General features: G+C 43.6%; 1 protein-coding gene across 9 annotated transcripts in view; it reads left to right on the top strand.

Annotated features, from left to right (window-relative positions):
* LOC144322708 (uncharacterized) overlaps window positions 1–26,382 on the top strand; it is a 35,788-nt gene extending 9,406 nt beyond the window's left edge. For 3 of the 9 annotated variants that reach the window (XM_077913032.1, XM_077913048.1, XM_077913041.1), the window contains exons 2-9: window positions 11,916–12,003; window positions 13,212–13,449; window positions 15,115–15,353; window positions 16,810–16,836; window positions 17,277–17,759; window positions 21,047–21,085; window positions 22,683–22,809; window positions 23,650–26,382. In XM_077913032.1, coding sequence (XP_077769158.1) covers window positions 21,071–21,085; window positions 22,683–22,809; window positions 23,650–24,944 — 1,437 coding nt within the window. In that variant the 5' untranslated portion in view covers window positions 11,916–12,003; window positions 13,212–13,449; window positions 15,115–15,353; ... (1 more) ...; window positions 17,277–17,759; window positions 21,047–21,070 and the 3' untranslated portion in view covers window positions 24,945–26,382. Of the gene's footprint in view, window positions 1–11,915; window positions 12,004–13,211; window positions 13,453–15,114; window positions 15,354–16,809; window positions 16,837–17,276; window positions 17,760–21,046; window positions 21,086–22,682; window positions 22,810–23,649 lie in introns of those variants that run through there. The other 6 variants (XM_077913068.1, XM_077913057.1, XM_077913064.1 and 3 more) reach the window with 6 other exon arrangements.
* The last annotated feature ends 1,361 nt before the right edge of the window (window positions 26,383–27,743 follow it).

Raw genomic sequence — 27,743 nt, 5'->3', positions numbered from 1 at the left:
TTGCTTGACTTTTTTCTAGTAGTGTTTTAAAGCTATGTCTTTGTATCATGAAAATTCTTAGGGTGTTTTTAAATTTTTTTTATTGTGTAAAATACACAGTTTACTATCTTGTTATTTTTAAGTGTTCAGTGTGTGATATATTAGGAACCATTAAGGTGTGTGTATGGGGGGGGGGGATTTGTGTTTTGCTAATGGCCCAACAATTTGAAAATCTGCAGAATAGGCCAGTAGGCTGGGGACCAAGGAAGTTTTGCAGTTCAGGCCCAAAGGCAGACTGCTGGGAGGGTTTCTTCTTGAGATCATCTTTTTGCTGTGTGATCTTCAAACCAGGTGGCTCATTGAGAAAGTTGAAATTTAGAAAGGGCAGAAACAAACATTATACAATAGGAAATGGAAAGAAAACAGTTTGAGAGTGAGACATAGGAAACAATTCTCAATTCCACTCTGTATTTTTCAAATCTCAACATGTGCAAAATATTTAATGAAAAATTATCTAAATTTATATTTACATTTAAAACTTTGTTTATGAATCACTAAATTCTACACCTGAAATCAGTTTTACTGTATATGTTAACTAGAATTTAAATACATTGAAATTTAAAAACCTTCAAAGCTTCATGACAGCATTAAAGATTTGGGTGATTGAGAAGATATTTAAAATCCTAAATGAGCCTAGTTTTAGATAATTATAGACATGCACATTTTAAATTCTTAGTAAGGCACAAGAGACTAGAACAAAACATGAGAAGACAGGGACTTCTGTTTTCTGTTCCAGCCTGTAAGAAGCTGGAAATTGCCATTCCATCCTGACAAAAAGCTGGAAATACTAGAAAATCAACTCTTCTTAGGTCCATAAGAGAAGTGAGTGGCAAGCCAAACTGCTCTTCCTCAAATTAATCCAACAGGGGAACAGAATGAAGGAAACCCAGGAGCTGACCCTCCTTCAGGAGCCCTGGTGCTGTGATAGGAGAACCTAAATCATCACACTTTGGGGGATTGTCCTCACAGTGAACATCAGAGAAAAACACTCATGTGCAGGGAGAGGGACAAAGGAACCAAAGAAAGGACTGCTCTCAGAAGAATCAGCTGGGGATTTTTCAGAGCCTGGAAAATATCCCAATCCCGGCCACTCTAGCCATCTTGTCCCACTTTCATGGCGGGGGGGGGGGGGGGGATGGGGGGGATGGGGAAAAATGCATGAAATTCACCGCCTAGAAGCAAAGGCTCACTGAACAATTGAGACCTAATTGTTGTCCTGTAGCATGTTTCCTCTGATAACTTACCACTACTTATGACCACATTGCTAGAGGTCTATTTTCAGTGATTTCTTTTACTACTGCATCATGTCCAAGTATTAAGAAAAAATTATAACACATACTAAAAGACTAAAAACAAATTTTGAAGAAACAGAGCAAGCATCAGAACCAAACACATAAGGCAGGGATGTTGGGATTATCAGGCTAGGAATTTAAAACAACTGTGATTAAGATGATAAGGGCTCAGATAAAAGCAAACAAATACACAAAATACTAAAAGAAAAAAAAAAGGAATAAAAAAACAAAACCAAATAGAATATCCAAGGACTATGGAACAACTGAAAAAGTGTAGAAGGTGAATAATGGTAAAACCAGAAAGAAACGAAAGAGAGAAAGGAACAGAAAAAAGGTTCGAAACAATAGTGATTGAGACTTTCTCCCAAATTTATCAAATTTAAATATTCAGCTACTGATCCAGGAATCCCAGCGAACACCGCAGAAAAGATGCTAAAAGAAAAAAAGTACACCTAGGCATATCATTTTCAAACTACAGATAATCAGAGATGAAAAAGAACCTGAAAGAAGTCAGAGGAAGGAAACATTTTACCTCTAGAAGAGCAAAGATAACGACATCCAACTTTTCAGAAACCATGCAAGTAAGAAGAGTGGAGTACAATATTTAAATGTTGAGAGAAAAACCCTACCAACCTAGAATTCTATACCCTGTGAAATTATCCTTCAAAAGTGAAGAAGAAATAAAGAATTCTTAGAAAAATAAAAGTGGAGAGAATTTGTTGCTAGTAGACCTGCCTTGTAAGAAATGTAAAAAAAAAAAAAAAAAAAAAAAAAAGTTCTTTAGAGAAAAGGAAAATGATATGGCTCAGAAGCTCAGGTCTACAAAAAAAAAAAAAAAAAAGTATCAGAAAAGGAATAAGTGAGGTAAAATAAGAACTTGTTGTCTTATTCTTAACTGATCTAGTTTGTCCCAAAAGTAAGCATCAACATACTTGAGTATGTATGTGAATATATATATAAGTGATATGAATAACAGCAATGATACAAGAATTGAGACAGAGGAATTAGTATTATTTTGTTATATTAAGGGACACACACACTACTTGTGAAATGGTAGGGTTATTTGAAAGTGGATTTGGATTAGCTGTAGATATATACTATAATCTCTATAGCAACCACTACACAAAATTAAAAAAAGAAAGAAGTTATGTTAAAAAGGAGAGAAAATGGAATCTATAAAATGCACAATTAAAACTACAAAAGGGAGAAAAGGGGTGGAAGATAAAAATAGGAAGTATTAAATACTACCTCAATAAAAATGTTGCTTGCTAGATTGTAACAGTCACTGATTTACCCAGGCCAGAAATACATCCCCCTCCAACTCCCCATTGTGCCCGGTCTAGGGTCTTGTCTTTCTTGTCCCTGTCCTAGCATACTGAAAGTCATAAAGCAGTCTCCAAAACTTCAGTCAACATGTATTTTCCAAGGAACAACATAGAGAGCTGTGAGTGGGTGATGAGTGTTATTGTGGAGTTAAAAAGAAAACCACAGGCCCAAAATGTCAACTCAGGTTGAGTCCCCAAACTGGCACTTAATGTCTAATCTAATTGCAATTTCCACCTGCCCCAGAAATGTAGTCTTAACCAGCCAGGAATTTTCCAGGAATCCGCACCAATGAAGTAATCCACCACATGGGCCCTCGCCATCCCCTAAAGGAATATGAGGTTGTCTGCATTGCAGTGTGTCGCCTGCAGTGGTGACGTGGTCAGCCAGGGTCCGCTAGAGGTCGAAAAGGGGGTGGGGAGGGAGGGGATACGATGCGGTGACTTACAAAAAGTATGTATTTGTTCAGATGGCCAAAATATATTTTTGTATGTATCTGATTTAGTCTATAGTTCCTGGCTCACAGCTTCCAACACCTTTGGAATTTGCTAAGTGTTGACAGTGATAAAGTTGTCTTTTGCTAGCACCTCAGCTGATTGCTGGGAAAACCAACCTTGTGATTAGAGGGTTGGACATTTTAGTTCCTCCTTTCTCATTTCTCCCCACCTTTGGGGTGGGCGAGATGGGCTGGAGGTTGAACCAATACCCAGTGATTTAATCTACCAGGTTATGTAATGCAGCTTCCATAAAAACCCTAAAGGATGGAGTTCAGAGAGATTCCAGGTTGGTGAACACTGAGATTTCAGGGGTGTGGTGTACCTGGAGAAGAGCATGGACACTCTGTGCCCTGTCTTCATACCTGACCATATGTGTCTCTTCCTGAGTTCTGTCCTTTTGTAATGAACTGGCAATCTAGCAAGAGTTTTGTGAGCTATTCCAGAAGATGAGGTAAACATGAGGAGATCTTGAGAACCTCTGATTTTTAACCAGTCAGTGAGAAGCACAAGTAACAGCCTGACTTGCAAATGGCATCTGAAATGGCAGGAGATTGAAGGTGAGGGTACAGTCTTGTAGGACTGAACGCCTAACCTGCGAATCTGATTTATTTCCTGATAGTGTCAGAATTGAATTTATTTCCTGTTAGTGTCAGAATTGAAAAGCCATCTTGCTGGCTTTTAAGAATTGCTTGGTGTTGGAGCACCTGGCACTGTCTACTAAGCTTTGGAATCTTAGTTTTGGCTAAGGTCGTGATCTCAGGGTAATGAGATTGAGTCCCGCCTCAGGCTCTGCGCTTAGTACATGGTCTGCTTAAGACTCTCTACATCTCCTTCCGCTCTCCACCCCCTGCCCAAGTAAATAAATCTTTTTTTTTTTTTTTTGCTTGGTATTGTGTGAGGACAGACACAAACACACACATACACACACTTCTTGGAATCCAGCAACCTAATTTAGGGGCATATCCAGATTTGAAATGTTAAGTTGTTGAATAAAGCATGGTATATGGAGGCAAGGAGACCCACGAAAAGGACAGACACTGCAATAGATCTAGGAGAATTTGTGGTAGAGCTAGACCAGAGCAGCACTAGAGGAGAGATGTGATAAGAGCTTGGATAGATCATAGAGTCTATAAGGTTTCCTGCTGCATCCAATGTCTGTGAGTAAAAGGAGGGAGTTAGAAGACCATCTGAAGTTCATTTTTTTAGAAGGGGAGGGGAAGGACAGAGGGAGAGGGCAAGAGAGTATTGGGTAGGCTTCATGCCCAGCATGGCGGTGGACCTGGATTTTGAGCCCCTGACCCTGAGATCATGACTTGAGCCAAAATCAAGAATTGGATACTTAACTGACTGAGCCACTCAGGCACCCCTAAAGAAGGAGACTCTTAAGATTGTTATTTTAGATGGGCTCTGCAGTGAGGGTTGAGGCTTGAGACCAGAGGGCAGGACACAGGTGTGTGTGTATCCCTGATGTTCCTTCAGAGAGGAGCAGTTCCGGCTTAGGGTGTATTCTGGCATGTGTATGTAGAAAGGAAGGTCCGGGTGAGGTAAGGTGCAGGCCTGGCATGGAGACTGAGGTATGAGTTGCTGTAGGAGTTGGTGTAACTTCTCCACCTTGTAGGCTAAGCAAACCTTTGAGACCACTCCCTGTGGAACAAGGCAAAAGTCAGCTGAGTTAGTGGAGCAGCTGGGTCCCCAACCAGGCCACTGCTGCCTTTCCTCCCCTCCACTGTCCAGTCAAGGACTTCCTGATTGCTGTCTTCAAAGGATTATAGTACAAGGACTAGTAGTGCTCAGTGCCTCCCTTTAACTTAAGAATGTATAAAACAGTTATTAATTTGAACACTAATGAAGCAAAATCCCTGCAAATAGGTACACATAGGCAAGCAATTAGAAATGAACCCATTGACTTATTAAATTTATTCAAATACTTAATCATGGTTTATTTTAAAATTTTTTATTGGAGTTTAATTTGCAAACATATAACACCTAGTGCTCATCCCGCCAAGTGCCCCCCTCAGTGCCCGTCACCCAGTCACCCCAACCTCCCGCCCACCTCCCTTTCCACTACCCCTTGTTCATTTCCCAGAGTTAGGTGTCTCTCATGTTTTGTCACCCTCACTGATATTTTCACTCATTTTCTCTCCTTTCCCCTTTATTCCCTTTCACTATTTTTTATATTCCCCAAATGAATGAGACCATATAATGTTTGTCCTTCTCCGATTGACTTATCTCACTCAGCATAATACCCTCCAGTTCCATCCACATCGAAGCAAAAGGAGGGTATTTGTCATTTCTAATGGCTGAGTAATATTCCATTGTATACATATACCACATCTTCTTAATCCATTCATCTTTTGATAGACACTGAGGCTCCTTCCACAGTTTGGCTATTATGGACATTGCTGCTATAAACATTGGGGTGCAGGTGTTACGGCGTTTCACTGCATCTGTATCTTTGGGGTAAATCCCCAGCAGTTCCATTGCTGGGGTGTAGGGCAGGTCTATTTTTAACTCTTTGAAGAACCTCCACACAGTTTTCCACAGTGCCTGCACCAGTTCACATTCCCACCAACAGTGCAAGAGGGCTCCTCTTTCTCCACATCCTCTCCAACATTTGTTGTTTCCTGTCTTGTTAATGTTCACCATTCTCACTGGTGTGAGGTGGTATCTCATTGTTGTTTTGATTTGTATTTCCCTGATGGCCAGTGATGCGGAACATTTTTTCATGTGCTTGTTGGCCATGTCTATGTCTTCCTCTGTGAAATCTCTGTTCATGTCTTTGCCCATTTCATGATTGGATTGTTTGTTTCTTTGCTATTGAGTTTAATAAGTTCTTTATAGATCTTGGACACTAGCCCTTTATCTGATATGTCATTTGCAAATATCTTCTCCCATTCTGTAGGTTCTGTTAGTTTTGTTGACTGTTTCTTTTGCTGTGCAGAAGCTTTTTATCTTGATGAAGTCCCAATAATTCATTTTTGCTTTTGTTTCCCTTGCCTTCATGGATGTATCTTGCAAGAAGTTGCTGTGGCGAAGTTCAAAAAGGGTGTTGCCTGTATTCTCCTCTAGGATTTTGATGGAATCTTGTCTTACATTTAGATCTTTCATCCATTTTGAGTTTATCTTTGTGTATGGTATAAGAGAATGTATAGTTTCATTCTTCTGCACGTGGCTGTCCAATTTTCCCAGCACCATTTATGGAAGGGACTGTCTTTTTTCCAGTGGATAGTCTTTCCTGCTTTGTTGACCATAGAGTTGAGGGTCCACTTCTGGATTCTCTATTCTGTTACATTGATTTATGTGTCTGTTTTTGTGCCAGTACCACTCTGTTTTGATGATCATAGCTTTGTAGTAACAACCTGAAATCTGGCATTGTGATGCCCCCTGCTATGGTTTTCTTTTTTAATATTCCCCTGGCTATTCGGAGTCTTTTCTGATTCCGCACAAATCTTAAGACGATTTGTTCCAACTCTGAAGAAACTCCATGGTATTTTGATAGAGATTGCATTAAATGTGTAAATTTCCCTGGGTAGCATTGACATTTTCATAATATTAATTCTTCCAATCCATGAGCATGGAATATTTCTTCATCTCTTTGTGTCTTTCCCAATTTCTTTCAGAAGGGTTCTGTAGTTTTTAGGGTATAGATTCTTTACCTCTTTGGTTAGGTTTATTCCTAGGTATCTTATGCTTTTGGGTGCAATTGTAAATGGGATTGACTCCTTAATTTCTCTTTCTTCATTCTCATTGTTAGTGTACAGAAATGCCACTGATTTCTGGGCATTGATTTTGTATTCTGCCACACTGTTGAATTGCTGTACGAGTTCTAGCAATCTTGAGGTAGAGTCTTTTGGGTTTTCTATGTACAGTATCATGTCATCTGCAAAGAGGGAGAGCTTGACTTCTTCTTTGCCAATTTGAATGCATTTTATTTCTTTTTGTTGCCTGATTACTGAGGCTAGGACTTCTAGTACTATGTTGAATAGCAGTGGTGAGAATGGACATCCCTGTGGTGTTCCTGATCTTAGGGGAAAGGCTCCCAGTGTTTCCCCATTGAGAATGATATTTGCTGTGGGCTTTTTGTAGATGGCTTTTAAGATGCTGAGGAATGTTCCTTCTCCCTACACTCTGAAGAGTTTTGATCAGGAATGGAGGCTGTATTTTTTCAAATGCTTTCTCTGCATCTATTGAGAGGATCACATGGTTCTTGTTTTTTTCTCTTGTTGTTATGATCTGTCACATTGATTGCTTTATGAGTGTTGAACCAGCCCTGCATCCCAGGGATAAATCCCACTTGGTCATGGTGAATAATCTTCTGAATGTACTGTTGGATCCTATTGGCTAGTATCTTGTTGAGAATTTTTGCATCCATGTTCATCAGGGATATTGATTGGTCTGTAATTCTCCTTTTTGGTGGGGTCTTTGTCTGGTTTTGGAATTAAGGTGATGCTGGCCTCATAGAACAAGTTTGGAAGTATTCCATCTCTTTCTATCTTTCCGAACAGCTTTAGTAGAATAGGTATTGTTTCTTCTTTAAACCTTTGATAGAATTCCCCTGGGAAGCCACCTGGCCCTGAACTTTTGTGTCTTGGGAGGTTTTTGATGACTGCTTCAATTTCCTCCCTGGTTACTGGCCTGTTCAGGTTTTCTGTTTCTTCCTGTCCCAGTTTTGGTAGTTTGTGGTTTTCCAGAAATTCGTCCATTTCTTCTAGATTGCCTAATTTATTGGCATATAGCTGCTCATAATAAGTTTTTTTTTAATTTTTATTTATTTATGATAGTCACACACAGAGAGAGAGAGAGGCAGAGACATAGGCAGAGGGAGAAGCAGGCTCCATGCACCGGGAGCCCGACATGGGATTCGATCCCGGGTCTCCAGGATCACGCCCTGGGCCAAAGGCAGGCGCTAAACTGCTGCGCCACCCAGGGATCCCCCATAATAAGTTTTTAAAGTCATTTGTATTTCCTTGGTATTGGTGGTGATCTCTCCTTTTTCATTCATGATTTTATTGATTTGAGTCTTTTCTCTTTTTAATAAGGCTGGCTAATAGTTTATCTATCTTATTAAGTCTTTCAAAGAACCAACTCCTGGTTTTGTTGATCTGCTCTACAGTTCTTCTGGTCTCTATTTCATTGAGTTCTGCTAGAATATTTATTAACTCTCTTCTTCTGCTGGGTGTAGGATCTATTTGCTGTTCTTTCTCCAGCTCCTTTAGGTGCAAGGTTAGCTTTATATTTGAGTTCTTTACAGTTTTTTTTATGGATGCGTGTATGGCAATATATTTCCCCCTCAGGACTGCTTTTGCTGTATCCCAAGGATTTTGAATGGTTGTATCTTCATTCTCATTAGTTTCCATGCATCTTTTTAATTCTTCTCTAATTTCTTGGTTGACCCTTTCATGTTTTAGCAGGATGGTCTTTAACCTCCACGTGTTTGAGTTTCTTCCAAATTTCTTCTTGTGATTGAGTTCAAGTTTCAAAGCATTATGGTCTGAAAATATGCAAGGGACAATCCCAATCTTTTGGTATCAGTTAAGACCTGATTTGTGACCTAGTATGTGGTCTATTCTGGAGAAAGTTCCATTTGCTCTTAAGAAGAATGTGTATTCAGTTGCGTTTGGATATAAAGTTCTGTAAATATCTGTGAAATCCATCTGGTACAATGTATCATTTAAAGCTCTTGTTTCTTTGGAGATGTTGTGCTTAGAAAATCTGTCAATTACAGAAAGTGCTGAGTTCAAGTCTCCCAGTATAAGTGTATTATTATCTAAGTATGTCTTAATTTTGGTTATTAATTGATTGATATACTTGGCAGCTCCCAGATTAGGGGCATAAATATTCATGATTGTTAGGTCCTCTTGTTGGATAGATCCTTTAAGTATTATATAGTGTCCCTCTTCATCTCTTACTACAGTCTTTGGGAAAAACTGTCATTTGTCTGATAAGGGGATGGCTACCTCTGCTTTCTTTTGAGGACCATTTAATGGTAAATGGTTCTCCAACTTTTTATTTTCAGGCTGGAGGTGTCCTTAGGTCTAAAATGAGTCTGTTGTAGACAGAAAATAGATGGGTCTTGCGTTTTTATCCAGTCTGAAACTCTTTGCCTTTTGATGGGATCATTAAGCCTATTTACGTTCAGAGTTACTATTGAAAGATATGAATTTAGTGTCATCATGATACCTATTCAGTCTCTGTTTTTGTGGATTGTTTCCTTGGACTTCCTCTTTCTTTTACAGAGTCCCCTTTAATATTTCTTGCAGAGCTGGTTTGATGGTCACATATTCTTTCAGTTTCTGCCTATCTTGGAAGCTCTTTATCTCTCCTTCTATTCTGAATGAGAGCCTTGCTGGATAAAGCATTCTTGGCTGCATGTTCTTCTCATTTAGGATCCTGAATATATCCTGCCAGACCTTTCTGGCCTGCTAGGTCTCTGTGGAGAGGTCTGCTGTTAACCGAATACTTCTCCTATAAAGGTTAGGGATCTCTTGTTTCTTGCTGCTTTAAGGATCTTCTCTTTATCTTTGGAATTTGCAAGTTTCACTATTAATGTCAGGGTGTTGAATGGTTTTTATTAATTTTAGGGGGGATCTCTCTATCTCCTGGATCTGAATGCCTGTTTCCCTCCCCAAGTTAGGGAAGTTCTCAGGTATGATTTGTTCAAATACAGTTTCAGGACCTCTGTCCCTTTCGGCGCCCTCTGAAATCCCAATTAAATGTAGATTTTTCCTTCTGAGGCTGTTATTTATTTCCCTTAATCTTTCCTCATCATCTTTTGTTTTTCTCTTTTTCCCTCAGCTTCCTTCCTTGCCATCAACTTGTCTTTTATGTCACCCACTCTTTCTTCTACCTCACTAACCCTCATCATTAGGACTTCCAGTTTGGATTGCATCTCATGTAATTGATTTTTAATTTCGGCCTGAGTAGATCTAACGTCTGCAGTCATGAAGTCTCCTGAATCCTTTATGCTTTTTTCTAGAGCCACCAGTAGCTTTATAATTGTGTTTCTGAATTGGCTTTCTGACATCTAATTGTAATCCAAATTCTGTAACTGTGGGAGAGAGTACTGTTTCTGATTTTTTCTTTTGTGGTGAGTTTTTCCTTCTAGTCATTTTGCTCAGTGCAGAGTGGCTAAAAACAAGTTGTACTGGAAAAAGGAAGGAAAAAGGGGGGAAAACAAACAAAAAACAAGGAGGAGTATTTTATATATTCTGATTTTATATACTGTAAGTCCCTTGACTTCCCCTGGAGTTTCCCAGCACTGCTTGGTTAAGAACTTGCTCTTCCCCTGTCCTTCCACCTGGTCTTCTGGGGGAGGGGTCTGCTGTGCTGATTCTCAGGTGTGTGCACCTGGGGGCGATGCCCCGCCCCCTGCCAGGTGCACGGTTCAGTGGGATCTGTTTATCCTGTGAGGCCCCTGCTCCCTGGCAGCCCTGCTCAGTGCCAGGCACAAGGTGACACCAGGAGGAACAACAATAGTGGCCAGCTCTCCAGCCCTGGAGTCAGCTCCTGCAGTAACTACTGCAATCTCCCAGTCCGCAGGGGCCTGGATGCTCCAGGGGTGGGGGGCGCTGATCTGCACAGCCTGGGGTCACGGGGCAGCAAGAGCGTCCTTGCTGTCCTGTGTCCTCCCAGCCTCCGCCTGTCCCAAGGGGAGTGCCAGATCCTGGGCTATGTCCCCTGGGGCCTTGGGATCCAGGACCTGTGCCGCTGGAATTGCGCTCCCAGGGCCCCGCATCCCCCTCTGTGTGGAGCTGCCACCTGAGCTGCTCCCGAGGCCCCGCCCTAAATTTTTTTAAAGAAGATTTTATTTATTTATTCATGAGAGACACACACACAGAGAGGCAGAGACAACATAGGCAGAAGGAGAAGCAGGCTCCATGCAGGAAGCCCAAGTCGGGACTCAATCCTGGGACTCTGGGACCATGCCCTGAGTCAAAGGCAGCCGCTTAACTGCTGAGCCACCTGGGCATCCCCTTTAATTACTGGTTTATTTTTTTTATTTTTTAAAGATTTTATTTTTTTTCATTCAAGAGAGACACCCACAGAGAGTGGCAGAGACACAGGCAGAGGGAGAAGCAGGTTCCACGCAGGGAGCCCTACATGGGACTCGATCCTGGGTCCCCAGGATCACGCCCTGGGCCAAAGGCAGTGCTAAAGCGCTGAGCCACTGGGCTGCCCTAACCATTGGTTTAAATGTTAACTTACCTTTGAGTATTGTCTTATGATGTAAGTTTTGTGTATCACATCCTCTTAAAATCTTAAAATGTGGGAAAAATACATAATCAAAATTTTAAAGCCCAACCACTTCACTTGCACTGAGAACTTAGACAAAACCATTGGTGCTGTGGACAGTGATAGTGGCTACATAGTGTGTACTGCATATGTGTGGTATCTATATCAGCCCTACAAGGTGCAAAACAGTCTTATTCACATCTTATGGAATAAGGGCACTGATGCTTAGGAAGGTTCAGTCTTTTCCAGAGTCACACAGCTAGTCAGAGGCAGCACTGAGGCCTGAGGAGCTCAGTTTGGACCATGGTGGGGGTTCAGCTGATAAGATCCTACCCTGGTTACCCAGTTCTCCTGGCCTGCCTCCTTCCAGAGGGTCCCATTGTGGTGACAAATGCTTCTGGACCCTGCACCAATGAGATGAGAGTGTCCCAGGCTCTCACCCACCCTAACTTCCACCCCAGTGGTTCAAGTGATCCAATATAGGGAATGGTGATGTTCCAAGAATCTTCATCTGTTCTTCTCTCTCTTTCAGGGCTGACAGTCCTGTGGTACCACAAAGTCCAGGGTCCTGAACTCAATCTGGGTTCTGCAGGTCAGTTCCATTGCTGGCAACCAACCAGGTAAGATGTACTGTGCATCCTGGGAACAGATCCAGTGTTCAAATGCCTGCAGTTGAGACTTAGCTGGCATTGTTTAGGAAGCTTCCCGACTGTTTATATCTGTTGGGATAGGGGGTAAGGTGGCAACTGGTAGGGTGAGAGGTCAGGACACACAGCGATCAGGCCTAGCATGACAGCCTTGGGGTCTAGGCCTCTAATCTGAGGACAGTGGGACCTAGGGAAAGTTTGGAGCTGAGGAGGTAATGATCTGATCAAAACTTCAACAGATTACCATGGCTACAGAGTGGAGGATAGACTGGTGTCTATAGATAGACACTCCAGCAGGTGACTGCTGCTTAGTGGCAGACAGGAAGGAGGGGGGTTGCTTTCTGGGTGCATTCTGCACAGAGTTGCCACAGAGTGAGGAGGCTGGGAGATGACATGGAAAGGTGGAATCAGGGATGGGCCCATGGTTTTTGGCTTTGTTTGGAAGGATGAATATTCTATCAAGTAGGATGTCAAGTCCATGGTAGAAGGGATTTTCGGAGGAAATGTGAAGAATCAGGCCGCCCAGCCCCCTCCATGTGGAGCCTCTGCCCGAGCGCATTCTGAGCAGTTCCCAGGGCCGTGCAGCCCCCTGCGCGGAGCCTCTGCCTGAGCCGCTTCCGAGCTGCGCCCCGGGCCGCACAGCTAGCTCCCTGTGGAGCCGCTGCCTGAGCCGCCTCCGAGCTGCTCCCGGGCCCCGCCGGATGCACGGATGCACGCCGCAGCCCTTTAGGGAGCTCGGCCGCAGTGTGTGGCGCGCTCTCCCTGGCGCGCTGGTGCTCTGTTAGTGTCCCAGGGAGGCTGAGGGCATCCTCACCCCTCCTGGGATCCTGCTCCAACTCCCGGGAAGATTGGTGAAACCCCTGCTTCTCCAGGACGGGGCTTTCCTGTCCTGGGGACACTCGCTGTGGCCTTAGCCCGGGTCCTCGCGGGGCCCTCCCACTTGAATGCCTTTTGTTTCTTTCTTTCTTCCCCCGCCCCATCTTCCTACAGTGATAGAAGCGTGAACTCTTCTCACGGTAGCATTCCAGCTGTTCTCTCTTTAAATCTCAGGCTGAATTCGTAGGTTTTCAGGATGATTTGAAAGTATTTAGGTAATTTGGTGGGGACGGGTGACTTGGGGACCTTACTCTTCCGCCATCTTGCCCCCTCCTACTCTGTTTTCCGTTTAAAATTGTTTCTAGGCAACAGTTTCAGGAGGGTCAATGAGAAAGCCATCTGACATTGGCCACCTGAGCTGCATGGTGATTGGCCACCTAAACCAGGCCACCCCGAGAGCGTGCGTGATTGGCCAGGGCATGGCGGTGACATCACAGAAAGGCATTCTGATGTACCTGGGCTGATATGAAAGCATGACAACCACGCAGGTCCCCGTGATGACAGAGATGGCACTTCAGCCACAGATCTCCTGCTCTCCCTCAGGTTGTCTGCCCTGTTTTCTGCCCATGCCCATGGCAAGCCCCCGGACCACCCTCCTGCCCCAGTCCTCTCGCCAAAACTTTGGGCTCCACCTGCATGTTTGCACATCCATTCATCCCCCTCTGTGGTCCTGAGAGTCTAGGAACCGACAGCAGGCGACTCCTGCTCCCATTTCCCACTGAGAGGTTGGCCTGGCTGCTCACGGACATATTCTCATGTGGACTGTGGGAGTGGGACACCGGGAATCGGTACCATGGATACTCAGGCAGAGGGGAAATGCCTCTCCGACACCTCTGGGGTCAACCTGGGGCTCAACACAGGAAAGCTGTGAGTCCCCGTCCTGAGGGAACCCAGGGCACTCACTGCTTCTCTGGAGCTCTCCAACCCAGCTCAGTACAGGGCACATGAATGCCCTAAACCTCCACTCCACCCCCATGTGTACAGTGTCTGCAGTGCCTCCAGGCACCCGGCAGATAAGGCATTGTATGAAACAAGTAAGTCCCGGGAGAAGGAGTCACCACATCACTGGACACAGTGGGGGCCATTAGAACACGGGCCCTCAGACCACAAGCTGCCTGCCCCAGCTCAGTAGTGGACAAATGGATGCTCCAGATCCCTGGCTGACCAGGCGCCCATACACCACAAACCCTCGAACACAGCAGGACATGGAGAAATTCACTCCCCAGAACAGAGAACCTACCAGGATCCCTCAGACTGGGAACCCTCTTAACCCTCGTGCCCCCGGGCATGTGAGTCACCCAGACACTGGATCCCTATCAAAATACCATGGACTTTCTTCAGAGAGTTGGAACTAATTATTTTAAGATTTGTGTGGAATCAGAAAAGACCCCAAATAGCCAGGGGAATATTGAAAAAGAAAACCATAGCTGGGGGCATCACAATGCCAGATTTCCCCTGAAGTTTTTGCAAATTTAAAATGTGGGATGTCAGTGTGGAGTAGGTCATTCTGGGTGGGTGTTGGCCACTCCCTTTCCCTGTCTTTCCCCTAGGACCGTCCTTTTCCTGGCCCAGACGGTTGCTCACAGTGAGTTATAGGAGGGCCCCAGACACCTGATAGGGTAGACATTACTTCTGCAACATCAAGAGAGGCTCAAAAGAATGTGGCTGTCCCATGGAGCATCTCTTCTGCATCTACCATTGTGTGATGGAGACAGTGGACAGTAGCCACATCTCATTTCTACCTTTTTTTCCTCACTAATATTTCTACTCTTACTTTCGGCTCTCATCTTTTCCCTTTCATTGCTTCCTTGGAAGGCTGCAAATATCCTTAAGTAGTCTCTGAATACCAGCTACTGTGTTGGAATCACACACTCCTCTGTCTGTACCCAGTCTTGTATCAGTGCTCACCAGTTACCAGCAGCTATGGCCTTGTTGAAAGTCATTGGCAGGGGAGGGGTTTGGGAGCCCACCTCTCATTCCTGCACTTCCCCCTCACTTCCTTCCCTAGAACCCCAGGGCTCTCTCATCCTGGGAGCTTGCGAGGCTGAGCTCTGCACAGCAGGCCTTCCTCTCACTGTCTCCAGGCCCCCCTGCCCATCAGCAGGCCCATGGCCTCATCCATGGGTGTGTCTGACACACATTCCTGATGGGGCTGTCTCTTCCCCCACAGAGTTAGTATGCACTTTACCAGCATTTCTTTGCTTCCAGGTTGCTGGCATGGAGCCCAGGATGAGGAGGCACCTTCAGAGCAAGGTGTTTCTGCAGGAGCGTCACTAGTCAGGACCCCAAAGCCAGGCCCATCCATCCTGGAGGCCCAGCCCGTGAGATGTGTGGCCTGCTCTTAAAAGACCTTTTGTGCTTGGCTGAGCATGATGGAACACACTCTGAGCAAGGCCTGTGCACTCATGGGGCAAACCTGCAGCAGCATCAAAAGAAGCAGACTAGAGGTAACTTTCCATAAAGGATGAAGGGAGCCCTTTGTTTGGACCTTGTAGCTTATATGGCAGATAAGACCTTGGCATGGAGGGAGAGTAGAGAGGACTTCACAGCCTTACTACCCTGCTAGCCACTCACAGTGGGTTGAAGCCACACAGGAACACCAAGTAGAGAGGGCTTTGAAAGTGGACAGAATGATTGTAAGTGGACTTGGTATGGGAAAGCCTTCAGCCTCAAGATATACATGTAGGGTACCAGAAAGTCTACCCTGGGGAATGGCCTTAGGAGTGCAGTGAAAATGGGATGTTTTTAGGTACAACTCTAACCTCAGTAAACATTTTAGCAATCACTGTGAAGAAGGGTTTTGAAGTGTAGCCAGTGTGGGAAAATCCACACTTACTAGTCACCAGGAAGTTCATACTGTAGAAAGAGTGCAGTGAATGCAGGAAGTCTTTTACATATAACTCCAGTCTCCTTAAACAGTAGTGAGTTCACGCTGGAGAATGGCCTTCTTTGTGCAGGGAATGTGGGAAGGCCTTCATCAGAAAGTCCCACCTCCTTCAGCATCAGAAAATGTGGAAACTTCTTCCTTTTTTTTTTTTTTTTTTGAGACTTCTTTACAGGAAAATTTGGTCTTACTGAACGCCAGAGAATACACCACGCCAAGGTTTTATAAGGTTTTATGAATTCAGCATATAGCAAGGCCTTTGCTACTAAGTATTGCATCATTGGTCACCAGAAAATGCACACTGGAGGACACTTTACAAGTACAGCTGACGTGGGGAAGTGTTTCAGTGCAAACCAATCTCGTTAAGCATCAGAGAATTCACACTGGGTAAAGGCATTGGGAGTGCAGGGAATGTGGGAAATTCTTGAGCCAAGACTCCCATCTCATTCAGGACCAGAGAAAGAATTTGAACTTGTGAGTAGAGCAAATGGGGAAAGATTTCTGCCAAAAGTATGTTTTAAATTAGCACTGGGAAAAAAAAGCTAATACATAGTTTTAAAAGTTGTGGTAAATTACACATCATGTGAAATTTACCATCTTGTTTTTAGGGGTACAGTTCAGGAATGTTAAGTATGGTCACCTTGTACCATGGATATCCGTAACTCTTTTCATCTTGTTAAACCTAATTCCATTACCTAACTAGCCATTTTTGCCTTCCCTGGCCTTTCCACATCATTTTCTTTATTTTCTCTATCCATTCATCTGCCCATGGACCATGAGTTGCTTCTACCTCTTTTGGCTATTTTGAATAATGCTACTATGGACATGAGTATACCAATATTTCTTTTAACACCTTACTTTCCAAAAAAGATTTCTTCAGTACCTTGCTTTCCAATTATTTTTGCATATATCCTCAAAAAGAATTGCTGAATCATATGGCAATATGGTCAGTTTTTTGAGGAACTGTTTTTCATAATGTTTGCACCATTTTACAGCCTTCATCCTTTTCCGTTTTTCAGTGTTCAGAAGCCTCCTTTCCCCATGTGGTAAGTCACTCGCTCTTTTCAGATGGGGCTTAGAATCTTAGAATAGAATGGATGGAGTAGGGAATGGAATACTTGGAGAAAGGGCTGGACATAATCCCCAGGAAGATTTTACTTATATGAGAGTGAGCACCAGTTGAGGTGGGGCAAAAGGAGAGGGTCAAGCAGACTCCCCCGGATCAGGGAGCCAGAAGCAGGCCAATCCCAGGATCCTGAGATCATGACCTGAGCCAAAGTCAGATGTTTCACCAACTGAGCCACCCAGGCACCTCTCTACCTTTTTTCTAACAGAAAAACTACAGAATCAATTGATTCCGCTCTAACATGTACTTGAAAAGCAGTAAGAGTATTTTAGGTCTCAGCTGTGGTTGGATGCATTTTGTGTCTGAGTGACCGTTTGTAGTTTTGGGGAATGTCTGAAAACGTGTCTGTTTTGTGATCAGCACAGGCTACGTTCCACGGAAATCTGGGTGTGACCCTTCCAAGAAGCCAGAGCCCCGCCCCGCTCCGCCCTCAAAACCTGCGGAGATCCCGATCCAGCCCCTTTCTTGGTGTGGCTAGAAAACACCCCGGGGTCAGGAAGAATGGAGACCTGTAGGGGTTCCGTAGCTCCGTCAGAACTACATTACCCGGAAGGCAGTGCGCCGGGCGTCCCCTCCACTGGACCAATGAGGGCTCGACGAGAGGCACTTCCGCCCGATGGACAGCGACGGGGCGAGCTTTCCGGCGTAGGCCTCCAGCGACATCTTGTAAACTTGGTCCTATCTCCGGTCGGGATCCTTGGCCCGCCTGAGGTGAGGGCTCAGGATGCGCTGCGCCGGCTCCGCTGAGATTCGGCGTAGCTGTCGCCGGGACTGAAGGCTACGCTGCCACGGTGTCCCTCCCCCCCGCACCCGGCCACAGCTGCCGTGGCGATTCCCATTCAGGTAAGCGCTGCGTTTCTCTGGGCCAGCACCCAACTCTACATTCTACATTAGAATTTCGTGTTTTTGTCCTCAGGAGGGTCCTATTTACTTTGATCTTCCAAATTTTGAAATAAGACTTGCCTGAAAAGACTTGCACAGAATGTACGTGTGCAGTTGAATAACCACCTGTAAAATTAGTACCTGTAATTATTGCTGTTAACCTTAGAAATAAAACGGGCAGGTTTTTTTACCACCCAAAATGGGTTTATTTGGGTTTAACTCGGGAATACAAGAGTATTGCATCCAGGCAAGTCTGGAAAGAGCTGCTCTGAACAAAGCTCATTGGGCAAAGTGGGCGTCGTGAGTATAGTGGCTTCTCTTTGGCTGGGCTGTTGGCAGGGATAGTCAAGTAGTAGCTCCTGGGAGAGTCCACCTCTTTTCCTGTGAGTCCGCACAAGAAAACAGCATTTGTAGGGTTGAGACCTTCTGCCGACCTGATCTCTCCGTTCTAATTATATTCACACTGGCCAAGTGAGGAAATGAGTTATAAATAAGACCGAGAAGCCAGCTGTGCAAGTCTTTCCACTATTATCCCAGTCTCCCAAGTTAGACTGTTGTCTGTTTCAAGTAAGCATATTTTATTGTCTTGACAGTTTGAGCAACTATGTGGGAAATACTCAGCATCTAGTATTAATAGTTTCCATGTGACTTCAAACACTATGAAAGGACTGACATCACAATCACATCACAATAGTATATTGTGACTAACTTTTTACATATATCCATTTTTCTGTGCCATATTCTATGGTATGGATACTTGGAAAACATGTCTTTGTTTTTGCCCATGGTTTTCTGCATTTATAAAAACATTGCTACTATATCCACATTTTCTAGGATATACAAACACACAGTTGTCTAGCATATATATATTAAATATGGATTTCCACAGTCTGAGGTTTAAATTTACTTTATAATGCCAAACTGGCTTTCTAAAATGTTACCAATCTATATACCAGTAGCAGCTTACAATATTTATGAATTTCTACAGTCTTATTAGTTCTAGGCAGTGTCAGGCTTGTGAGGTCAGCCTTACTGAGTTTTGCTTTTAATGCTTACCATTACTTTTGCCTTCTTAGAAAGTGCTTGCCGGAATTCTTGTTTACATACAGAAGATTTCAGTTTATTAAGTGTTAAAATTTTAAATTTATTTTAACAATTTTGGAGGATTCAAGAATTTGTGTAATTTTTACTCAACTGTTTAGCTTGCCATTTCAGTTATTATGACAACAGGAGCCCTTTATTGTAGTGGGATTCTTTACTATGATGCTTTGGTTTAAAAAATCTATTCTCTTCATTCATACAAGATGTAATTTTTGTCTTCCCAGCTAAGCATGTCCAGCTGAAATTACTTTTTTGTGTGCATTTGAAGTGGAGGTCTAAATTTGTTTTGCTACACAGCAGTTTTATAAGCTGCTGTTTTAATGCTCTGTACTGGCACTGAAGCATCAAGACCCACGATTGCCCTATTTTATGAGCTCTGGTCTTTTCAACCTAATTTTTGTGTGTATAGTTTTCTTACCAGAACAGCCTTATAATGTTATCACCTCTTTAGGAACAATTACTCTTGCATGCCAAAGTGATGTTTAATGTTTATTTTTACTTACGTAGCCTTGTCACTTTAAAAGAAACTTCTCAAATTCTAAAATATTTGGGACACACAGGTATTTTAACAAAAAAAAAAAAAAAGATTTATTTAGGGGATCCCTGGGTGGCTCAGCGGTTTAGCGCCTGCCTTCGGCCCAGGGTGTGATCCTGGAGTCCGGGGATCGAGTCCCACATCAGGCTCCCTGCATGGAGCCTGCTTCTCCCTCTGTCCCTGTGTCTCTGCCTCTCTCTCTCTCATGACTAAATAATGACTAAATAAATAAATCTTTAAATCTTTTTTTTTAAAGATTTATTTATTTTAAGAGAGCACGAAGCTGGGGGAGGGGCAGAGGGAGTATGAAAATCCCGGGCATCTTGGGGAGGGGGGCGCTCCATCTCACAACCCTGAGATCACAACTTGAGCTGAAACCAAGAGTTGGATTTAGTGGACTGATCCATCCAGGTGCCCCCTGGCATCCTTAAGTAACATGCATAACATCAAGCTTTTTAGCTTTGGTTGCTCTGAATCTTTTAGTACTGTTGGGTTTGGGTTTTCTGGCTCCAGTTTATGAACTCTAGATGTGTGTTCTCTTCTCCACAGTCTTTTGTTTGTTCGTTTTGTTTGGTACTCTTTCTTATGAATTTTGTCAAGATTTGTTATTTCTTTCTCATTTAATCTTACCCTTTACGTCTGTTTGGCTGCATTTTTCTGTGAGATTCTTCTTCTCTAATGATGTAGTTTTCTTAAATTGTTTAGATTTATTAAAATTATTGTAGTTAAACTGTTTTCCCTTTCTGATCTTTATGTCATGTTACAAATTTTATCTGTAAACACTGTAAAGTGTTTATCTGATAAACAATGTTATTGTAAATTTTTATACTCTACACCCACAAGATTTTTGCTTTTTAAGTGATTATCATTTTTTATCATCTTCCTCTGGTACTACTGCTAGAGGAAATGATGATAGGATATTTTGCTAAAATAGGCAAAATTCAATAATTGTAAGGATAAAATGGAGAATGGAACAAGGTTAGGTCCTAGCTTGTTTCCTTTCCTGTAAGTTGAGAAATGCAATTACTCTGAACTGCAGGAGGCCAAAGCACCTTTCCTGGAGCTCCAGCAACAACCTCTTTATCAGACATTCATTTGGAATGGATAATCAAGTAAATAGTAGTTTGGTTTAGTTCTCTACCACAGGAGAGAATATATTCGCAATATTTTTCTGAACATTTATTGAAAAAATTGAAAAAGAAGTATAAGGAGTCATGTACCTGACCAGCTATTAGGGCCAACTACAAAGTAGAGAAAGAGAAGAATGTATTTTTGGCACAGGAAGAATCAGAATAATAAGGAATAAAATGGAAGGGTCAGAGGCCCACCCAGACATAAACTTGGACATAATTTATCTCTTTTTCTGGTTACTCATTAACCTGAGGGATGTTACTCAAACACAACACAACCTTAACAGGCTCTGTACTCCTAGAAAGACTTTCCTGAGGATGCGTGCATGCTTTTGGCATAACTCCATAACACCTTATACTTTCCTTTATAAGTGCTTTCTTTATCCCTTTCAGCTTCCTTTACCTAAAATTATTAAATGTTTCACTTTTTTGTCTGTATTCCTGATGGGAATTAAACTAACATGGCCCTGCTCTTCCTGCAGGTTCTGCTTTCAGCAGAAGCACTTATGGACCCTGCACTGGTGAGTGTCAGGTGTCCTGGAACTTTTCCTGTACTCTTCCTGCCCTTGGTGTTTAGAGACTCTAAATAACCCCTTAAGCCCAGGTCAGAGGTTGTATGGAGAGAGATTCTCACTTTGGGCCAGCAACAGGGCAAGCTGTGAAAGATTGTCTTAGGGATCAGTATGTACCAAGCCTTGGGCTTGGAGGCAAGACTGAGATGCGAGTGTTAAGGGGAGTGTTCTAGGTCTCATAGGTCTTTGTTAGGTCTGCTGAGAACAGAAGGCAAGGAGATCAGAGTCAGGGTTCTGCTCTGATAGTGATGGTAGCAGCCACCCAATTTGGGAGCAGAGGAGAAATCCAAATCTGGCTAAGGTCTTCAGAAGCCACCCCTGATGATAGAATACACCAAAGACTGGGAGAGAGGGAGACAAGGGGGTCATTACTGCGGCTAGTACTGTGGTCTAGATTGGTATTCATTGTAGCTGGGCCAAAGTGGTAGATGAGGTAGGAGAAATATTTGGCTTCTGGATTTGTTTTTAATGTAGGGCTGACCTCAAAGATGACTCCATGGCTTTTGTAGGGATACATTTGGGTGAGACTATCAAGAAATTAGGTTTGGACTATGTTGAGTCTCATATGTTTCAGAGAGTCCCACGGATGGGTGGCAAATGGATAGCTGGTCATCCAGCTCCCAAGACATCCACACTGGCATCTGGTGTGTATCCTGAGATAGGACTCTGGATCTGATAGAGGAGGAGGCATGTTCAGATCATAGTGGCATTGCCATTGGAGGACAACGGAGGAGAGCTGCAGAGGATAGATGGCACAAAGATAGACAAGCCAGAATAGAATTAGCAGGAATGTAGCATGAGGTATGGGGAGAGGAAACTCCGACAGGTAGCCAGATTTTCATGGGAGTAATTGTGAGACCACAGCAATAATGGAGGTGAGTTGGTAAAGTCACACTGGTCTTTACTCACTCTTCTGTGCACTCACCCAACCAGGCTTTTGTGGTGGTTCTGTCAGGAGGTCATCAGATTAGCTTACATAAAGTGTGTTATTGGGACATAGGTTGTACCTGGTGAACTGGCAAAAAGACATAATGTGCAATATAGAAGTGGAATGTGACCAAGGGTATTTAGGTCTGCATGTGGTCTAAGCCAAGAACAAGGTCAGGTGAAGCCCCTTCTGTGCAGGGCTGGAGGCCATTGGAAGTTGGGATCTATTGCACTTGAAGCATTTCCTAGATTTCACACACAGACAAAAGTCAGTATCATGGGCCAAGTAGTGATGGGGATCAGATGCTTGCTGTATGATGGAGGTATGATCCAATGAGTAGAAATTTAAGAGAATGCTAGGCCCAACATGGTTGTCTGGGAGGCATGATTCTTGGGACTCTTAGATGTCTTGAGGAAAGGGATGGGGATCCTGCATCTCAGGCCCAGAGCTCAGAAGGCATCTGTCTGAGCACTTGCCTCTTTGTTGATACTGCTTAAGTTGGAGAACAAAGGAAGATGATGAGCAGGAAAGTGAGTGAATGTGGGCTGGGGTTCAGGGTAGTTTACAGGGTCCTGCAGAAGAGGCTGCTTATGGACACAACTGTCCTCATCATCACAGGGCTCTTTGACCTTTGAGGATGTGGCTGTGTACTTTTCCCAGGAGGAATGGAGGCTTCTTGATGAGGCTCAGAGACACCTGTACCGTGATGTGATGCTAGAGGTCTTTGCACTTTTTGCATCATTGGGTAAGGCCCCCTCACACCAGCCCCAGTTCCCTGGGCTGATCTGTCTTTCCTCCTCTTTCTGGGTGCCGAGGCTGGGGCATATATACTACAGCTCTTTTCACAAATAGCTCCAATCCTCCCCGTTCTGAAGTTCTTTCAGTAAAGGTTTCCATGCTACTTTTGTTTCCTGAGGTTGTTTTGGGGTTGGTTGCCTTGGTGCTGCCCTCTTAGCTGGCCTGTCTTTCCCTTAAAGGCTTGCATCTTCTAAATCCCATGTTGTCCAGTTGGAGCTAGAACACTGCATACATGACAAAGTTGATATGACCCCCAATGGGGGAAGATGTGATGTATAGCTGGGAATCCTGTCAGGAACATGACATGGCCTGGGCTCTACACTGTTTGATGCCAAGGTCAGAGGCTCCTCCTCTTTCTTGATACTTTGCCCACTTGTTACTTTTCCATTCAGAAGAGACCTGAGTGTATATATCCCTCCCCTGTCTTCTGTCCTTCTTTGGGTCCTCCACCAATTATCGCTCCTTCTGCTATGCTCTCCAATATTGGCCTACACTAAATGTGTCCATGCCCTTAAAATAATACTTGAACACTGGTAGCCAAAGTCCTGGCAAGAACACATTTCGTAAGAAGTGAGTTGTGGACTCCGCCTCTCCTCCCCATGCCACACTCCATCCATGTGACTTTTGCCTGCTGAGTCCTCCCTGTTCTGTGACCCAGCCTTCTCCTTCAAACTACCCCATTCCGCCAAGCTCCTTTTGTCCCAATCCCCTGGCATTATTCTTGGGATTTCAGACACACATTTGTGGTCTTCTTCTACCAAAACTCCTGACTCTTCTCTGCTTTCAGGTTGTGGGCAGAGAACAGAGGATGAGGAGGCACTTTCTGAGCAGAATATTTCTGTAGGAGAGTCACAGATAAATTCTACCCAGGAGACATGTGTCCTGGATTCAGAAGGTGACTTATATCCAGCTGAGAGCCTGGAAGCAAACCCTGGCCAGAAACTGTGCGGGACACAGGGGAAGCTTCACCAGTGCCAGAAGCAGGACAATGGAGAGAAATCTTTCAGAAGGAACGTGAAGAGCTGCATAGCCCACATGTCGAGGAAGCCCTTCCCTGATCGCTCAGGCCTTCTCCAGCACCAGCTCATTCATAGCCAGGGGACACTACCTAAGAACACCAGCTGTGCAGAGCCCTTTCACAACGGACAAAAACACTATAAGTGCAGCGAATGTGGGAAAGCCTTCTGCCGAAAATACAGACTTGCTCAGCATCAGAGAGTCCACACTGGAGAGAGGCCTTATGAGTGCAGTGAGTGTGGGAAAACCTTCAGCTACAAACATATACTTGTTCAGCACCGGAGAGTCCACACTGGAGAAAGGCCTTATGAGTGCAATGAATGTGGTAAAGCCTTCAGTAACAAACCCACACTTGTTCGGCACCAGCGAATTCACACTGGAGAAAGGCCTTATGAATGCAGTGATTGTGGGAAGTTCTTTAGCCAAAGTTCCAGCCTTAGTGAACATCAGAGAATTCACACAGGGGCACGGCCTTATAAATGTAGTGAGTGTGGAAAATTCTTCACCTCCAACTCAAACCTAATTAAACACCGGAGAGTGCACACAGGAACAAGGCCTTATGAGTGCAGTGAATGTGGGAAATTCTTTAATCAAAGTCCTAGCCTCATCAAACACCAGAGAATTCACACAGGTGAAAAGCCTTATGAATGTAGTGAATGTGGGAAACTCTTTAGCCAGAGCTCCACCCTCATCAAGCACCAGAGAGTTCACACTGGAGTGAGGCCTTACAAGTGCAATGAATGTGGGAAACTCTTTAGCCAAAGCTTTGGCCTCACTCAACACCAGAGAGTTCACACTGGAGAAAAACCCTATGAGTGCAGTGAATGTGGAGAATTCTTTAGCCAGAGCACACAACTTACCCAGCACCGGAAAGTTCATGCCACACAAAACCCTCATGAGTGCAGTCACTGTGGCAAAGTCTTCAGCCAAAGATCTGCTCTGATTGACCACCAGAAACTTCACAGCCCAGCCAGACCTTACAAGTGCACTGAATGTGGGAAAGCCTTTAGCCGTAGGTCTAACCTCATTCGACACCAGAAAGTTCACCCCGGAGAAAGGATTTAGAATGATATGGAGATAGCAGAGAACCAGCTGGGTGTTTAAAGTAACACTACTGCATATCTGAACATGTAGGGAGCTATGTTATATTTTCTAACCTTTCCAGGGCTCTTGCCACAGTTGTCACTGCAAGTTTTTTTGTGGGTGTCTCAACTTTGTATGCCTCGGTGGGGATATAGTATCATGGCACAGAATAGACAGTTTTGGCCTGATTTACATTGTGGCCCAAGGTCTCCTAGAATGGATTACAGGGCAGTCCTTTTTGTGTGACCAATTCTGTAATCCAGATGTCAGCATTTTCTGTGGGTCTGGAAGTCTCCCTGAGAGGACAGTTGTTAAGAATCATGTATTTTTTGGATTAGCTTCTCTTTTTCACATTGGAGGTCACATAATGCCCCCAGGCCTCAAAAAAGAGCCATGTTTGGTAGGCCAGTATCTCTGATTCCAGGCAGGAACCATATTCAAGTACAAAAACACTGAGTGAAATAAAGAGTGTGGAAAACCAGCAAACTGGAGGGTCTGTGATGCCTACACAAACATTTCCAGTCATCACAGCTGGCTTACAGTAAGGTCGTTGCAGAAATTCTGGAGCCCTTTATAGCTAACTGTTCCTGTGACCAGGGCTCCTCGCTCTACAGTTAAAGGTGGGGGGAGAGGGAGTTACAAACAGAATTAGAAGTTCAGACCTATGAAGGCAGCAGGCATGTGACTTTTATGAGCAGTGGAGACTTGGCTCACAGTTGACCTGTACTCCAGTGGCATTGCTTGCCAAGCTAGTGCAGCAGAGCTCCCCCTCATGATAGGGGTGGAGCTATAGAACCTAGGGTTGCCAAATTCCTACTTTCCAAAAAGGTTCAGATTTTTATGTGAAAAAAATGTATTTTGTAAGGTCACTTAAAATTGGTACGCATTTAAAAAAGTGCAGCAGCTAGTACTGGTCAATTTTAACATGTGCTGACATGAAACCATCAGACTTCTCCATAAAGTGTGTTAATCTTCTGACCTGTCTGGACTCCCAGGCAATTACTATTAATATGGCTACTAGTCTTAAGTTGGCTCTTAAAAGGGAACCGAATTAACAGACCATAACTAATAGTGACAATCAGCATTGAATAGTGGGACCTTTTTTTTTTAACTGCTGAAATGAAAAATGTGTGTTTAATACACCTAGCAGTGCAGTGCCCGAGTCTTTAAGGTGCTAATGGTTGCTCCAGTTCTTCTACTGTTCTCGCCAATTGAAATATGATCATATTTGTTCAAGTCTTTTTGGTGTTAGCGGTTTTAAAAGGTGTGCTTAAAAGGTGTGTAGTGGTATCTTACCATGAATGGTGTATTTCCCCTAACAATTCAGTTTGCTTCCTGTACCTCTTCCTCACATAAATATTTGCCAATTCCAGTTGTTTTGAGTGCTGCTAAAGAAAAAAAAAAAGGAATCTAATAACTATTCCAGTTGTTTGTGCTGTTAACAGTATGATGGGCCACATACACTTTAAACTTTAGTTCCTGGTGCTAAAAATGAGGAGTAATCCAACCATTGTTTTTATCTTAACTAATTTCCAGCATTTGCAGCTGTGAGTATGAAAGTTGCCAACCAAAATGTGCCTTGAGAAGAAAGGACAGTAAAATGATCTATTTTCAGCCAGCTACTGCTACACAACATAGGGAATAGTAAAATTCACTCAATGATGCGAAGGGACGACTTTTAAAAATATTACCATTTAAGTTCTCCTGACCTCTCCACCTTCCAAAGGAAGGTTTAAGCACTTAACTTGGCCTTAGTCCTGGGAGCTAACCCCTGAGCCTTTGGGAACATTTTACCCGCAGATAAACAAATACCTTTGCTAAACTACTTGGGGTCTTGGATCACCCATACCCAATAGTGTGTGCTCATTAATATGATTTATGGATAGTGGGGAGCTTAAGGCCTGTCAGCTTGACCTCTGGAGCAGCTGAGGAGACTAAAGCCAAGCCCAGAGGGACTCCTTGCCCACAAGACAACTCCCACACACACAACTCCCACACACACACAGAAAAAACCCAGAGAGATTTTTTTTTTTGTGCTGGCCAAACTTCATGGGTATTGTCACTACAGTTTCCTGATTGCGTGAGAGACACCAGGGAGATCTCTTCCAGCTTCTGCCCTTCTTTCCCTATGCTGAATAGTCCTTATCCAAACAGTTTAACTAACTATCCAAACAGTTTTCTAGTGAATCACTGAACCTGAGGAGTGATCTTGGGTATTCTAGAACAAAATTTATCTGTGTCTTAAAATAGAAGTTTTTCACTAGGGATCGCTGGGTGGTGCAGCGGTTTGGCGCCTGCCTGCCTTTGGCCCAGGGCACGATCCTGGAGACCTGGGATCGAACCCTACATCAGGCTCCTGGTGCATGGAGCCTGCTTCTCCCTCTGCCTATGTCTCTGCCTCTCTCTCTCTCTCTGACTATCATAAATAAATAAAAAAAGTAAAAAAAAAAAGTTTTCCACTAAAATTTAAATAGAAACTGCCCCTGAAATGTGGGTAAGTTTTGACACGTACACTTCTAAAATGAACATTTTCTGTTTTAAAAATCCTTGAGACCTATAGCCTAATTTTCCATTCATAGGTGATTTTCATGTTCTACGTGCAAAATGGAAAGGAATGATTCTGAAACTCCTCCTCCCTCTTTCATCCTTTTTACCTACCATTATTCTATCTCACATGCACCCAATTTATGTAGTAACATCCTTGAATTCTTTAAAAATGAAGTACATTTTTTTTCAAAATGCATTTCTCATGTAATTTGACACCAAAAACAAGTATAAACT

The sequence above is a fragment of the Canis aureus genome, chromosome 1 (genome assembly GCF_053574225.1).
Source record: "Canis aureus isolate CA01 chromosome 1, VMU_Caureus_v.1.0, whole genome shotgun sequence".
Lineage (NCBI taxonomy): Eukaryota > Metazoa > Chordata > Mammalia > Carnivora > Canidae > Canis > Canis aureus.
Note: the sequence above shows the minus strand (reverse complement) of the source record. Positions and strands in the feature narration are given on the sequence as shown.